Raw genomic sequence first — 14223 nt, 5'->3', positions numbered from 1 at the left:
TGGACATCACCCATAACCTTGAGGGGCAGGGCGGAAGGGACAGAGCCTTTTGTTGCCCACCCCACCCTCTCTGCCGCCACCCAGGCAGGGCCAGAGCACCAGAGAGGGTCTCATTTGGAGAGAGGCCCCAGGCCCTAGACTCTGAGCTGTTTGTTTGTGTGTTTGTCTAACCGGCGCGACTGGGGAAACTGAGCTGAAAGGGGAGAGGGGACAGGCGCTGAGATGGATGTCTTGGTTGATGGACACACAGAGAGGAAGAGGGCCCTCCTGAGGGTGGGGGGGCAGGGAGAGGGCGGGTAGGAAAGCCCGGATTTGGGGACAGACTTCCTTCGGGGTGGTTGAAGATTAACCGAAGTCTCTCAAGTTGCTGGAGAGTCTAGCCAGGAGGACTGCTCGCGGGCGGGCGGCGGGCGGGCGCGGGTTTGATTTCTGAGCCCTATAAAAGCCCATCCTCCGATGGCTGTGACAATGCGGTCGTAAACCCGTCTGGGGCCGGCCAATTTGCATATTTGGAATGCGCCGCTATAAACCCGGCTGGGGTTTTGCAGCAATTTCTTAGATGTAAAAATGAGATCTCAATAGCAGCAGGCTGGGCACATTCCCTCTTCTCTCCCTCTCTCCCTCTCCCTCTCTCCCTCTCCCTCTCCCTCTCTCTCCCTCTCCTCGCCGGCGGCCGGCTTTGCTCTCTGGATTCCAGGCTACAGCTCCGGTCGCACCTAGGCACTCAGCCGCCACGAGATGGCGCACTTCCGATCAATGTCAAAGCCGCCGGGGAGCCGGGAACCCCAGCGTGATTCTTGGCCTTTGTTCGCTCCTGATACTAAGAGCTGCGCGGGGCATGATTTGACTTGTCCCGCTCCCCTTAGTGTCAGAAAAAAGGGGGCTCACGCTCAAGACGTGCTTGGGGTACAATTCAGAGCGGCGCGCCTCGGCCGGGCGTCGCGGGCGTCGTGGCGCGGAGAAGCCCGGGCCCCTCGCCGGCGATTTCGGAAACGTGTCCAGGTAAGAGGCCCCGAGTCCGGCCGGGACGGGAGCGGGGAGGCGGCCGCCGTCCCAGCGGAGCTGGAGCGCGCGGCTGGGGCTGCTGGGCGACGCGGTCAGCGTTCACGCCCCTGCGCCTAGCCGCTCCTGGCTGCAGCGCAGAGCAAAGGCCTTCGTGGAAAAGTTGACGGCTATCTCTGTGCGCCGGCTTTGCACCCATGGCGAGCTTTCGATTCCGTAGGAATATCCAAGGGTTCTGGCTGTGCGGGGGGGAGGGGTGGGGATAGGGTGTGTGTGTGTGTGTGTGTGTGTGTGAGAGAGAGAGAGAGAGAGAGAGAGAGAGAGAGAGAGAGAGATGGCGGGAGTGGGGAAAACAAAGTTTCTACCCCACACAATGGTGCGCTCGGCGACCGTGGTCGCCTCATCTCGCTTACTCCCAGGCAGACGCTGGGAGTCTGCAGATTTTCTGCTAGGTGAGGTCTCTAGGTCTCCCCTTTTTCCCCCAAAACGGCCGAGAAGTCGCATTGGATGTTTAAGGCCGCCGGCGAAGTCTTTGAACTGCATATTTAGAATGTGGGGCTAGAAATACCCGGTGTGGGATCTTGCAGCAAATTTTTAGATGTGAGAATGAGATTTTGCATATTTTGCAAAAGTGCAGCATAAAGACATACATTTTCAAAAAGCTGGCACCAAGGATAAACTCAGTTGAGTAATCACTGCATCAGTGTTGTCACAGAACTAATTTTAGACGATCGTAACGCACATTTTGAGTGTGTGATTAAAATTCCCTTTCTCTCGTATTTAAACGTTTATTTCCATATCTTTTTATACACTTCTTCAAATTTTTTTTCTCTTCCTAAATATACAGTGTGGGTTAAAGAGAAAGTGGGTGCTGGGTGTATTTGTCGGTGGGTGAATTTTGCTTATCCAAATCACTAGTCTTTGTTGAGCGTGGGTTTCCAACCCTGGCAGAACAGGAAGGAATTAGCGCCCACACCTCAGACCGCTTTCTGCAGTCCCAGAGCTGCCTCCAGCTTCAAGGCCACAGGCGCTATCACGGACAGAACTAAGAATATTGCAATTCAAGGGGTGTGTAAAAAGGCCCAACACTCCCACCCTGGCAGTGGAGGCAGAGGGAGGCCAACTCAATGGTTGGATTTAGAAAAAAATGTTACAGCTTGTTATTGAGGGATAGATTGTGCACCTGATCGGCTCAAAGCAGGCACACCAAATACCCCTGCCTCTGTGGACATCCTCAGAGGGGAACATAATGTCCCTGCTTACAGGAAAACTTTCCAGTGTGCAGTTTTCTAGGCATGCACAAATGCCTGAGTTTTTGTTAAAACCAGCTATGTGGAGGCATGCTTGTTTTTCTTTGGCGACTCACAGCCGGAGCCCACAGCCTGATGGAGGATTCGGAGCCCCTGTGTGCATACAGGTTGACTTGCAGATACAAACTCTTCACCCGCTGTCTCAATTTCTACTTATTTAGAAAAAGAGAGAGAACTTGTTTTTGGCAATGTGTTTATTTCTCCTGCCTCCAAAGGGCCTACTCAGGAGGAGGAACCCGCTAATCAGTGAATGGCCGCGCAATCCTCGCTGGAGGGCTTAACCCACGGGCTGGCCATGGGTGTCATCACCCAGGTAGAAGTGGGTGCTATTTACTCCGAAATAAAACAGAGGCTCTGGGGCTGGCGGCGCAGCTGCTGCACGGGCCTGAGCGAGGCTTCGGGCCAAAGGCATCCTGGGGGAGACGGAGAAATTCGGCGGCGGGAACCCCGCGCGGCGACAGAACCGCTGCTCTTCGTCTCTCGGCCCCGGACTCACAAGGGCTCCGAAAGCCAAGGCAGTGGATACGTGGAACATTTTACCGAACAGGCCGACACCTCCGTGCCGCAGTCTAGGGAGCCCGGGGTTTGGGGGCTCCGAGGCAGGAGGCGGCATTTCAGTTGAGTTCCCGCAGCCGCGGGTTTGATCTATCAGGCGGTCAGAGCTGCGGTGCACCCGCAGAGTCCCTGCCTCCCCTGCTCAGCAAGTCTGGGCGGCGGTTCCGGGCCACAGAGGGGCTTCCGTAGGCATACACAATTTTGGGGGATTTTTTTTTCTAAAGAAAGAGCTCAAATTCCACATCCTGTTTGGTTTATTGCAAGCGGGAGAGAATTACGCTGGAGGAACATTCCCCGCTGTCCACAAGGGCCAGGTCAAGCCCCGATGGCCAACACCTCAGAGTGCCAGTTGCGAAGCCCACCTTGCAGCCCCTCCAGGCCTAGCCAGCCTGGCCCTTTGATGCAGACACAGTATCAAGCTGACTTCTGTAACCTTGCCTGGCACGTGCAGCCTCCCCTGGATCCCATCCAGCTTCCAGCCCCATTTGGCCACCCCACTGGGGTCCTAGCTGGGAGCAACCTGAGCTGTCCACCGCAGGGGATCGGCTTGTCTAACCAGCCAAATTGGCAGGCCCGAGTCCCAGGGGAGTCCCTGAGGATTCTAAAGGGTCCAGGGAGAAGGCTTTCAAGGGTCTGGGAACTCCTTGACCATGACGTATCAAGTTGTGGAGATGTGCAAAGATGCCTCTTTCACAGGGTAAGTCGGAATCTGCGAGAGATTTTCCAGAGTGGCCCCTGACTGCACAATAGGCTGGAATAGGTTTATATCGTTGCCTTTCACTCCTCCGTCTCCAGCATACTCCGGGTCCCTCCCCTGACTTCGACCAGGCGCATTGCTTTGTGCATTGAACATGAACAGGCATGGCTCCAAGCCCTACTCCTGGCCCACTGGCCTGGTGGGGCTCCTCCTCCAGGGACCTGCTTGCCATCCCTTCCTGAGAGGCACAGCCTGGGCTGTGGCCTCCTTCAACAGGCTGTCCCCAGCTTTGTAGAATTTCCAGGTGGTACTGCTGAGCGCCACAGTCCCAGCTAGCTACCCACCCACCCATCTGGTGAGCTGGGTCAGAACCCGGCAGATCCGTGGAGTCAGAGCTAGGACCCCAGACTGCAGTGTTCTGAAGCGTCCCTGCACTCAGACTTGGTCTTTGGACCCAGCAGGAGGAAAACTTGCCTTGGCCTTGGGGCTAGAGCAGCAGGAAAAGCGAAGGAGAGTCAATGATCTCTCCACACCGATCTCTGTCTTGATTTTGCCAAGCTGCTACTGCGGGCCCCAGAATCTGTCAGGCTGGAGAGAACGGGCTCTCACGCGTTTTTGTCTCCCTCTGTCCTTTTCTTCTGGCTCTCTCGTTCTCCATCTTCCTCCTCTGCACCCGGATGCCCGGCATGGGGAGACCAAGGTAGAATTGGCAGGAGCGACTGCGTGAGCGGTGCCGGGGCCTCTTGGCCATGGTGCAGAGCAGGGACCGAGGCTGCTCCAATCCCTGAAGCCAGAGCTTGGGCGCTACCTAGCTAGCTCTCTCCTTGGCTCCTGTGGCCCTCTGCAGCTGGTGTCCCTCCTGGGGCTGGGTTCCTACCAGGAGGAAGAGGTGAAGGGACGATGGGCAGATTACCGGGATGCAAGTCTTCCCCACTGCAGAGGCAGAAGCCTAGCCCGGCTACTTCCTGGGATCCTGGTGTTCGGCATCTCCAGGTCCAGCTGGAACTGGTGGTGCAAGCAGACCTAGGGCATCCTGGGGATCTGCAGCCTCGCGCAGATCAGGGACAAGGCGGCGACCTCCAGGCCCTGCTGGATCCGGCCGGAAAAGGCCGCATTTCCTGAGGCTTGCGGGTGAGGCCCACGCTTGGGGCTAGTGCCCCAGGCAGGCACTTGTCTGCTGAGTGAAGGGCCAGGCCTCGGAACACTCTTATAGCAGGGCCCCGGCTCAGCCTGGCCTCTCAGGGAACGGATTTCCTCACCGGGGCCTCGTTAAAATGCTCACACTGCGGGAGCAAGGACTGCCCCAGCCTGGGGTTCGCAGGGGGAGGGGGCAGAAGGGAGGAGACAGAGAGGCAGGAGTACAGTGACACTGGTTCTTGTCATAGCCTCCAGGAGCATACAAATGCCAAGGCTAAGAGGAGAGGCGCATAGCCTCGTGGTAGAGGTGTCTGCTGGGCGCATCCTCTTAGAGTCCCCCACGTCTTCGTGCAAGGCCTTTCCCTGGTGGTGGGGCAGAGGCGCCAGGGGCCGGCTCTGGGAGTTATTCCGCCAAGGCTGCGCAGCCTCCCACCGCCGCTCCTGCCAGCCCACCAACTCCACCGACAGGAGTTGGAGAGAAGGCGAGCCCAGGTGAGCGCTGCGGAGGACAAAGTCCAGGCTGGACCAGTCGGGGGTGGGGTGGGGAGGAGGGCAGAAGGGCCAGGGAACAGCCATTGCGTTTTTGGGGGGACATCGTATGTGGGATGCTGGAAGCAGTGAAAGCAGCTCCCATTTCGCAGCGCGGTTCGCAACACTCGGAGGGTTCTGGTGGTCTTAGGGGCTACACTTCCGAGATGAGGCCAGCTCCAGGTCCAGAGCTGTATGGGATGAGAGTGAGGTCCCGACAGAGCCCCCTTCAGTGGTCACCGCACGCCAGGTACGAGTGGCCGCTTCCGCAACGGGGATGGGGAGCACCCAAGGCAGGCCGGGGCGCGCACCGTAAACACCCCCACTTGTTAATTGCGCGGGGCCCTAGGGCTTCTCAACCAGACCCTCGCCAGGGGCTCAGGTCCGGGCAGGGGCGGGGCAAGCCTAGGGGCCAGGCCCCCATCAGCCTGCTTTCGGGCGGCCCCCACGGATCCCAGCCTTCGGGCCAAGGTGTCGGGCGCGCGTCTCCCGGCCCGTCAATACAGATTACATATTTATATCAATCGCGGGCTCGGAGGGCGCCCTCGGAGAGCGGCCCCGCGCCTACGAAACCAAACTGGGAGTGGTCGCGCGGAAACTCTGGCTCAGGATTGGCTGCGGGCGCCCGCCGCGGTGCGGGGGGATTGCTAATCGTATTCAGCATGTTTTGCACAAGAAATGTCAGCCAGAAAGGGCTATCTGCTGCCTTCGCCAAATTATCCCACAACAATGTCATGCTCGGAGAGCCCCGCCGCGAACTCTTTTTTGGTCGACTCGCTCATCAGCTCGGGCAGAGGCGAGGCGGGCGGCGGCGGCGGCGGCAGCGGCGCGGGGGGCGGTGGCGGTGGCTACTACGCCCATGGCGGGGTCTACCTGCCGCCTGCCACCGATCTGCCCTACGGGCTGCAGAGCTGCGGGCTCTTCCCCACGCTGGGCGGCAAGCGCAATGAGGCGGCGTCGCCGGGCGGCGGCGGCAGTAGCGGGGGCCTGGGTCCCGGGGCTCACGGCTACGCTCCCGCGCCCATAGACCTGTGGCTGGACGCGCCGCGCTCCTGCCGGATGGAGCCGCCCGAAGGGCCGCCGCCGCCGCCGCCACAGCAGCAGCAGCAGCCCCAGCCGCAGCCGCCGCCCCCGCCGCAACCACCTCAGCCCCCGCCACAGGCCACTTCGTGCTCTTTCGCGCAGAACATCAAAGAAGAGAGCTCCTACTGCCTCTACGACTCGGCGGACAAATGCCCCAAAGGCTCGGCTGCCGCCGCCGAGCTGGCCCCTTTCCCGCGGGGCCCTCCGCCCGACGGCTGCGCCCTGGGCGCCTCCAGCGGGGTGCCAGTGCCTGGCTACTTCCGCCTTTCGCAGGCCTACGGCACGGCCAAGGGCTACGGCGGCGGCGGCGGTGGCGGCGCGCAGCAGCTCGGCGCCAGCCCTTTCCCCGCGCAGCCCCCGGGGCGCGGCTTCGACCCGCCGCCCGCACTCGCCTCCGGCTCGGCCGATGCGGCCCGGAAGGAGCGAGCCCTCGATTCGCCGCCGCCGCCCACGCTGGCTTGCGGAGGCGGCGGCGGCGGGGGCTCGCAGGGGGACGAGGAGGCTCACGCGTCGTCCTCGGCCGCGGAGGAGCTCTCCCCGGCCCCTTCCGAGAGCAGCAAAGCTTCGCCGGAGAAGGACTCCCTGGGTAAGCAGGGCGCAGCCAGGCGGGCAGAGCGGCACGGCCGGAAAAGGGAAGCAGCCGAGCCCCAGGAGCGCGCGCAGCAGCCGGCCGGCCTTGGCCCAAGCTGCAGGCAGGCTGACCTTGTGAACTTGCTGTTTCATATTTGGGCGTGGGGACGCAGTAAAAATTCACGTCCGGCTTAGCGCCCCCCACCAAGACGTCCTGGGCGCTGGCCTCAGCTCACCCCGGCTCGAGGCCGACGACACCGGCGTGGAGCCCCCCTCCCGCGCACGCTGCTCCCCGTGGCCCCGCAGCGCCCAGGCCCCGGTCCCGGCCCTGCCCGCGCGGCGCGGCCCACGCGGGGGGAGGGGGAGGGGGGAAAAGCTGCTCTCCCGCAGATAGCGCGGATGTTTGTAAGGCATCCAAAATAAGCGGCCGCCAGCGCCAATAAATAAGCCCATTAACCGGCGAAGTTCGAGTTTACGATCCCCCATGCCTTTTTCAAAGTTGCTGCAGGGGCGGGAATCCTTTTTGCGAGGAGAAGAAAAGGCAAATCCGGCCCGGACGCTGGCGCCCTGGGCCGCGCGCCCCGAAAGGGGCTATTTCGCTTCCCCTGTAATCCGGATTGCCCAGCTGCAGAGCCCTGGCTCCTGGAGGGACAGACGTGAGAGAGGGCCCTTGACCCCAGAATCGGCTTTTGCTGCCTGCCCGGTGGATGCAGCTATGTCCTTCTCTCCCTCTTCTCATCCGGGCCTGGGGCAATCGTAGGGATGGAGTGAGACGGCCGCCAGGCCAGGCCCCCCCTCCGAGGAAGCGCCCCATGCCCCCAGTCTGGGGGCTGCAGGAAATGCTTGTCCGCCATAGGGCCAGACTAAAAAAAAAAAAAAAAAAAAAAAAAAAAAAGGCGTTAAGTTCAAGATGGACAGCCTGCCCTCCTAGGCCTCTCCTTCTGCTAGTGCCAGCCGCTTTGTGCTAAAACAGGTGTCTAGGGGGAAAGCGGAGGAGACTTGGGAGAGGAGGTGTGGACTGGGGGCCCACTCGATGCCGCCGTGTGTTCTGGAAGAACTTGCGGTTCTCCGCACGCCCAAGGGGGCATGGCGCGCGGTCTGAGACCAAAGGGCATCAGGCTCACGCGAGACGCGGGCTCGAATCCGCCCCGGGCGCTCAGCCCGCGTGGCCTCAGTTTAACCTTCCCCCCTTTTTATTCCCTTAAACGCCAGGCAACTCCAAAGGCGAAAACGCAGCCAACTGGCTCACGGCGAAGAGCGGCCGGAAGAAGCGCTGCCCCTACACCAAGCACCAGACGCTGGAGCTGGAGAAGGAGTTTCTGTTCAACATGTACCTTACTCGGGAGCGGCGACTAGAAATCAGCCGCAGCGTCCACCTCACGGACAGACAAGTGAAAATCTGGTTTCAGAACCGCAGGATGAAACTGAAGAAAATGAACCGGGAGAACCGGATCCGGGAGCTCACAGCCAACTTTAATTTTTCCTGATGAAGCTCCAGGCCAGGCCACTTCATCCCGCGTCCGGAGCGCCGGTGCCCGCCCTCTGCCTGCAGCCTCTGCCAGGAACTCGCACCTGTGCCGGAGCCCCACGCCTCCCTCCTGCACCCGCCATCTCCTGGGCAGTTGCGTCTGTGCAGGGCTGGTTTGTTCTTTCTGTTTCTTTGTCTATTTGCTTGGTGCCGGTTTACTTGTTTTCTGGGGGAAAAAGCCATATCGTGCTAGGATTCTATAGAGACAGACGTTGTCCTAGGTGGCAAGTCCCATGTGGGCCGGCCGGGCAGTCTGGGGTCCTCTGCAGAGCTGGTTTCCTGCCGGAAGGCCGATGTCCCATTGTCGGCGCTGAGCTGTCTGGCCTGAGTTCCACGTGCAAGGAGCCAGATCTGGGCACGAGTGCCTGGAGCGCTGGGCTGGGCTGTGCCGAGCAGAGCAGGCAGGCCTCTAGGTGTCTTTTTTTTTTTTTTTTTTTTTCCCTTTCTTCCTTGGCCTAGAGAAGGGCTCACAGGCATGGGCGTGTAGGCAAAAGGGCTTGACTTTGATGGCAAAAGTAAGAGTCAGATTAATTTTTCCTTTCTCTGTAAGATATACCAGCTTTAAAAGAAATACAAAAAAAAAAAGACCAAGAGAAGGGAACTTCTCTTCCAGTATGTGCGAGGTCTCACCTTGCCTGACCAAAATGTTTGAGTTTACCTCTGAATTTCCATATCATGGCTATTGGTGTTGTCGTTTTGTTTGTATGTGTGTGGAATTCGTGGATTTTTTTGTCATTAAAATCGTTACCACTGGTAACATTAGACAAGCACACCCGTTCTCCCTGTCTTGTGGAGGTTTTTTTTTTTTTTTTAATTCACCTTTTTTTTTTTTTTTCTCCCTCCTTTGGCTTTCTGAATTTCATGGAAGCCTAGGAGGGCTGGAGCAAGCAGAAGAAACTAGAGAAGGGAGAGATTCTTTGGATTTTCTTTATACTGTGAAGTTACATGCATAAAAGGGTCAAACCTGTAGGTACAGAAAAAGAAAAAAGCTATAAATACAAATCTGTATAAATGTTTATTATTAAGAAAAGTTGCCAATCTTGTTTTAAGCAAATGCATTCTATTGTTATTATAAATGTTAGTTCTAGCTCTATTTACTTCTAATCTTAAATCAGAATAAATTAATATTGTATTGCTGCTGTGCGTGGAAAAAAAGACAATGTTTATGTTCTTATAGAATAAAAGCTGTGGAATGAAGCTTTTTCATTTTACCTCTTTTTTGACTTCTTATCTTCACCTACCACTTTATCCCTTGCCCCACTTTTACAACAGGAGAGCTAGCCCGAGTCTCCTGCAATTACTTTAGGCATCTATTTAAATATTACCTAGACGGTCGTAATTTGTCTGGACCCTATAGCCCCGGTGCCGTAAGGTTTGTCGGCTTTTGTTCAGTTTTATGACTTGCTAGTATATCTGGATTGTGGCTGTCTTGGACCAGTGGTTTCAGTGCAGAGGGGCGCTGCATAGACAGAGCAAGCCGAACAAGATTTCTTTCCGGACCCTCGGGGAGGCTCCCGGAGGCTGATTATTTTTCGGCTGCTCGGGCCTGAGCAGACCCCCGCCTAATTCCGGGGAGCAGTCCGGGCCCACAGCGCATCACCAGCGCCTGCGGCAGCAGTTAGGTGGACCCCGGACGGGCCGCCCCCTCCCCCAGCACGGCTTCCCCCACCTGGCGGCCCTCCGCGGGGCCACGCGCTTCCTGTTCGCCGAAGTGGGGGGGGGGCGCTGAGGGGAGGGGAGGGGGCGCGGGAGCGCGCGCCCCGGCAGGCGGATGGCTGCGAGGGAGCGAGGGGGAGAGCGAGCGCGGGAGGCCGCGCAGCCAGACAGGGAGCCGGGCTCCGTGCTGTCCCTGGCGCTTCCGAGTTGCCCACGGCTGCCGCCGCTCGGCGCCGGTTCGCCTAGCTGCAAGATTTGGGGACACAGCGCGCGCGCACCGCTCGTTCTTGTCTTCTGGCCTACTTCACTCCTGCATTTCTCTGCTTCCTTTGGCCTTCGCTCCCTTCTCCCTCACTCCCAAGCTTACCTAGCTGGGGCCGGTGGCTTCTCCCTCCCGGGGCACTCGGCGGCAGTGGTGGGCGCGGGTTGAGCAGGGGCTGGGCCGGGCGATCGCGGGGTTCTCTCCTTGGCGGCGGCGGCGGCGGCGGCGGCGGCGGCGGCGGCGGCGGAGGGCGAGACAGCCCCGCGCGGGCAGCACCAGAACTGGTCGGTGATTTAGGTAGTTTCCTGTTGTTGGGATCCACCTTTCTCTCGACAGCACGACACTGCCTTCATTACTTCAGTTGAAATCGTCTCCAGGTACCTGTGCGCGCGGGGGCCGGGCCGGGCGGGGTATCAAGGCCTCGGTTGGTCGTGCCAGGCCTGCGGCGGCAACTTCGGCTTTCCAAGCAAGCGCAGGAGCTTCGTGCTTTCCTCGTCATCCCCTCCCCCGACCAGGCCCGGAGCAGGTACGGTCAGGTTAGGGGCTGCTTCGCGGACGCCGGGGGCGTGGTAAGAATTCTGGGCCCAGGGCCATTCAAGGTCAGGGGCGCATGCTGGATCGCGAGCCTCCCCTGGTCCAGGCCTGCGCCTGGCTGGGGACCCCGTCGCTCTCTTACAAGGCTGGAACGCATGCACAACACAGTCCTCATGTGAGCTCAGAAAAAAGCCCTCTGACAGAGGGAGACCCCCACCGAACTAGGAGAGACCAGGCGGACAGAGGCCGGGCTCCTGGCCTTGTCACTTACCCTTCTCTCCGTAGGCGCCCCCTGGGCTCCCAGGAGTCGCCTCTGCCTCTTTTCTCCCCTGCCTGCCTCCTCTTTAATTCCTTTTCCTTTTTCTTTTGTGGCTCCTGCCTGCCTTCTTCCCCTTCCCAGTGTCTGTCCGGGTCCCTATCTCACCTCCTCGGGTCGTTTCCAAAGCATCCTTGGGGAGTGGGCCAGGGCTGGCTTGGGGAGAGCCTGGAGCTCTCGTTTTTCTCTGCACCCCAGTGAGGTCGGTGAAGTCTGCTGGGGAAAGGGCCTGCGTGGGGCGGCCGTGGAGGGTCTGGTTGTGGCCTGGCTGCCGCTGGACCAACAAGGCCTCGGTTACGATCACGACCGGATGGCGGCGGCCTTGCGTTTCTACTCTGCGAAAAGCCGCCTGGGAGGCTCGACCAGGGACATTGGCGGCGTCTTTGTGTGCCACACCGAAGGCATGGGAGCCCTTCACCAGCCTCGCGGGAGGCCCGCGGCTGGGACCAGGTCTGAGGCCCAGCCTGGCTAGGTGGCCCCGGGCGGCTAAGCAGGCTCTTGCAGGCTACCCTCCCCAGCTCTGGCTTCCCAGCCACGGAGCCTTGCTGGGGTATAGCTGGACTGCTAATTTGCCCGTGGCTTTTTACCAGGCCCAGAATGCTAGGCAGGGCACCCTTGGATGGCTCAGAGCTGGAGAGGGCCTCTCCAGGCGCCGGGATGTTTCAAATGGGTGAAAGGACCCCCAAATTCCAGAGCACTGGGAGACAAACTTGAGGCCTTGGTCCAAGTGATAGTCTACAGACGGGAGCCAGCCTGACCATTCTCCTCACGGGGGACTGCAAAGAAACGTCCTTCCTGCCTCCAACACACACACACACACACACACAAGTGCACTGAGCCCATGCCTGCAAAGCTCCACTTCCCTTCTTTCCTGAGGCTGGCGGCCCAGAAGCTGCTCCTTTCAACTCCTTGCTGCTGGTTTCTAGGCCAGGAGATTGGGTTCATTGTTGGCACCAAGGTTTTAGAAGACTGGCCTCCTCCCCAGAGCCGCTTGTGATGAGCACCTCCATGTAGTATCCTTTATGTACCTGCAACCCTTCTCACTTGTCAAATACCAACAGACACAGTCAGAATATGCAGGCCCCAATATGTCCCCCGGTGTGGAAGGGGACAATTTTTGATTTTGGGGTCTCCTCTTACCTCCTTGTCACTGGTAATAGCTACTACTCAACGCCTACTAATTATTTAGTGATTTTCCTGTTTGGGCGTGAAGGCTATGAAACAGAACAGCCTTTTTATTTTAGAAAAATTACTAATTATCTGTGTCTTCTTGGGTACACAGAGTGAACAAGGCAGCCCGGCGTGCCCAGCCCCCCGTTGCAGACAATTGCACTCAGCAAGGAGGGTTTTTCCCGGTTGATTTTTAAAACATGAAAATCCCAGAGACTCAGAGAGCACAGCCGGATATTTGGGATACTTCGGGCCGCGATGGGGCTGGGGATGGTGCAGAGACATTTACTGGGAGAGAAAAGTATCAAGGGGGAGGGGGCCGAGGCGGTGCGGACGGCCACGTCGGAGTTCATTGTATCAGCGGCTACTTCCCCGATGCCGGCGGGCGCAGGCAAAGGGGTGCCGGGTCCTACCCGCACTGCTTGCTGCTTCGTAACATTGCACCCGGAAAGAGCCTGGCACGGGGTGGCGGTGGTCGCCGCCCTGGACGGGAATATTTCAGGGGGTCGAGAGGAGGGGGAATGGCTAATGGAACAGTTGGTGAGGGTGAAGACAAAAAAAAAAAAGAGAGAGAGAGAGAGAGAGAGAGAGAGAGAAAAGAATAATGAAAAAAAAAAAAAAAAAAAAAAGGAGGGATGGCACACCCCGAGGCAGCCAGACTGGCCGCCAGGGAAGGGGGCTAATGAGAAACACACTCTTGCAGGCACAGTCTTCGCACGTGAATTTAATTACCACGTTTCTAGGAGCAGCCTTTCCGCTCGAACTGGGGTGGGTTTTTTTCTTCCAATTAGCAGAGTTACCGAGGCCTTTAATTCACCCCCACCCCTGGAGACTGCCCGCGGTGAGAAATAACTTGGGCAGCCCGGCCCGGCCGAAGAAAGGATGGGGTTCAAGCCGATATGCCCTCCCCCGTTCTCATTTCTAGCCCTGGACTTGAGGGCGACTGCCTCGCTCAGGGCCCTCGGAACCTCTGCAGAGCCGCCCGGCCCCGTGGGTAGCCCGGTGCGGTGCCCCGAAAGGCTCACATGGGCCCGCAAGTCTCAGCGCTGGGTGCGGGCTCAGCCGCCGCTGGCGCCGCGCGGGTGCCTTCTTGCCAGGCCAGCGCGCCTTCCACCGAGGCGGCCTGGTGTTTTCTTCCCAGCTCGGGCTGGGTTTCGGGGAGCGCGGCGAGGCTTGGAGTTCAGCGTGAGGGCCTGCAGAGCAGAGCACGGAGCCAGGTCGTCCGCGGTCTCGGCGCCGGCGCGGAAAACCGGATTCTCCGCCGTCGCCCAGCCAGGCGCGCGTGTGCGTGTGGATGCGGGCCGGGGGCCAGGCGCGCCGCGCCCCCAGGCCCTCCAGCCTCTTCGCCTTGGGGCCAACGGGCTGCTCTCCGGCCGCCAGCTCCTCGGTGGGGCCCGTGCTGTGGAGGAACCAGGGCGAGTGTTGGGCTCCGGCCAGTCTGGCGGGCTAGGGGCGCCCTCGCCGGGCGGTGCCCCTTCGGTGGCCGGTGCCTGCCCGGTGCGCTGGGGTAGGGATGGCGGCGGCTCGGTTTGGGAGCGATACCGCGTTGAATTTGACTTTTCCGGGCCGGCCGAGGGTAAACTCCCACGTCCCAGGGACCGCAGCGATTATTTACAGGGAGTGCGCCGACCAAACACAACAGTCTAATTTAACCTTTCCAAGTCCTCATAAATTTTTACAGCTGGGAGCCACAGCGAGGCAAAGGAATCTGTCGGTCGTCGCCGACTTCCCACCGGCCCGTGTGGCTTCGGAAACAATAACTCCTTATGAAATATCATAAATATAGATTTAAATACAGTAGAGCGAGAATGCGATTTGGCTGCTTTTTATGGCTTCAATTATTGTCTAATTTTATGTGAGGGGCTCCACTGGCCG

The 14223-nt window shown here is 59.2% G+C and overlaps 1 protein-coding gene, 1 long non-coding RNA gene and 1 other non-coding gene across 4 annotated transcripts; 2 read left to right on the top strand and 1 right to left on the bottom strand.

The window, feature by feature from the left end:
- Positions 1 to 356: 356 nt before the first annotated feature.
- HOXA10 (homeobox A10) lies at positions 357 to 9607 on the top strand. 2 transcript variants are annotated; one of them, XR_011382966.1, is made up of 2 exons: positions 357 to 1002; positions 8095 to 8231. XR_011382966.1 is itself a non-coding variant. In XM_002713729.5 (2 exons), the coding sequence occupies exons 1-2, from the start codon at positions 5908 to 5910 to the stop codon at positions 8367 to 8369; spliced, it is 1266 nt and encodes a 421-aa protein (XP_002713775.2). In that variant the 5' UTR covers positions 5249 to 5907; the 3' UTR covers positions 8370 to 9607. The 2 variants fall into 2 exon arrangements, 1 of the variants encoding a protein (XP_002713775.2); XM_002713729.5 differs by lacking the exon at positions 357 to 1002 and adding an exon at positions 5249 to 6898 and having other exon boundaries at positions 8095 to 9607.
- LOC138845802 (uncharacterized) lies at positions 8663 to 12968 on the bottom strand. Its single transcript, XR_011382967.1, has 2 exons — positions 10434 to 12968; positions 8663 to 9374 (listed from the first exon to the last, which is right to left on the bottom strand). It is a non-coding gene; the product is annotated as an uncharacterized lncRNA (long non-coding RNA).
- Positions 10623 to 10680, top strand: MIR196B (microRNA mir-196b). The gene has a single exon (NR_162572.1). It is a non-coding gene; the product is annotated as a microRNA mir-196b (primary transcript).
- Positions 12969 to 14223: the final 1255 nt, after the last annotated feature.

The sequence above is a fragment of the Oryctolagus cuniculus genome, chromosome 16, assembly GCF_964237555.1.
Source record: "Oryctolagus cuniculus chromosome 16, mOryCun1.1, whole genome shotgun sequence".
NCBI classification, from domain to species: Eukaryota; Metazoa; Chordata; class Mammalia; order Lagomorpha; family Leporidae; genus Oryctolagus; species Oryctolagus cuniculus.
This window is presented reverse-complemented; position numbering and strand designations above follow the sequence as displayed.

Bases quoted from the DNA above. Each gene is read 5' to 3' on its own strand.
- HOXA10 (XM_002713729.5), top strand. From the start codon at position 5,908: ATGTCAGCCAGAAAGGGCTATCTGCTGCCTTCGCCAAATTATCCCACA. The intron at 6,899-8,094 runs GTAAGCAGGGCG...CTTAAACGCCAG, and splicing joins GCCGGAGAAGGACTCCCTGG to GCAACTCCAAAGGCGAAAAC.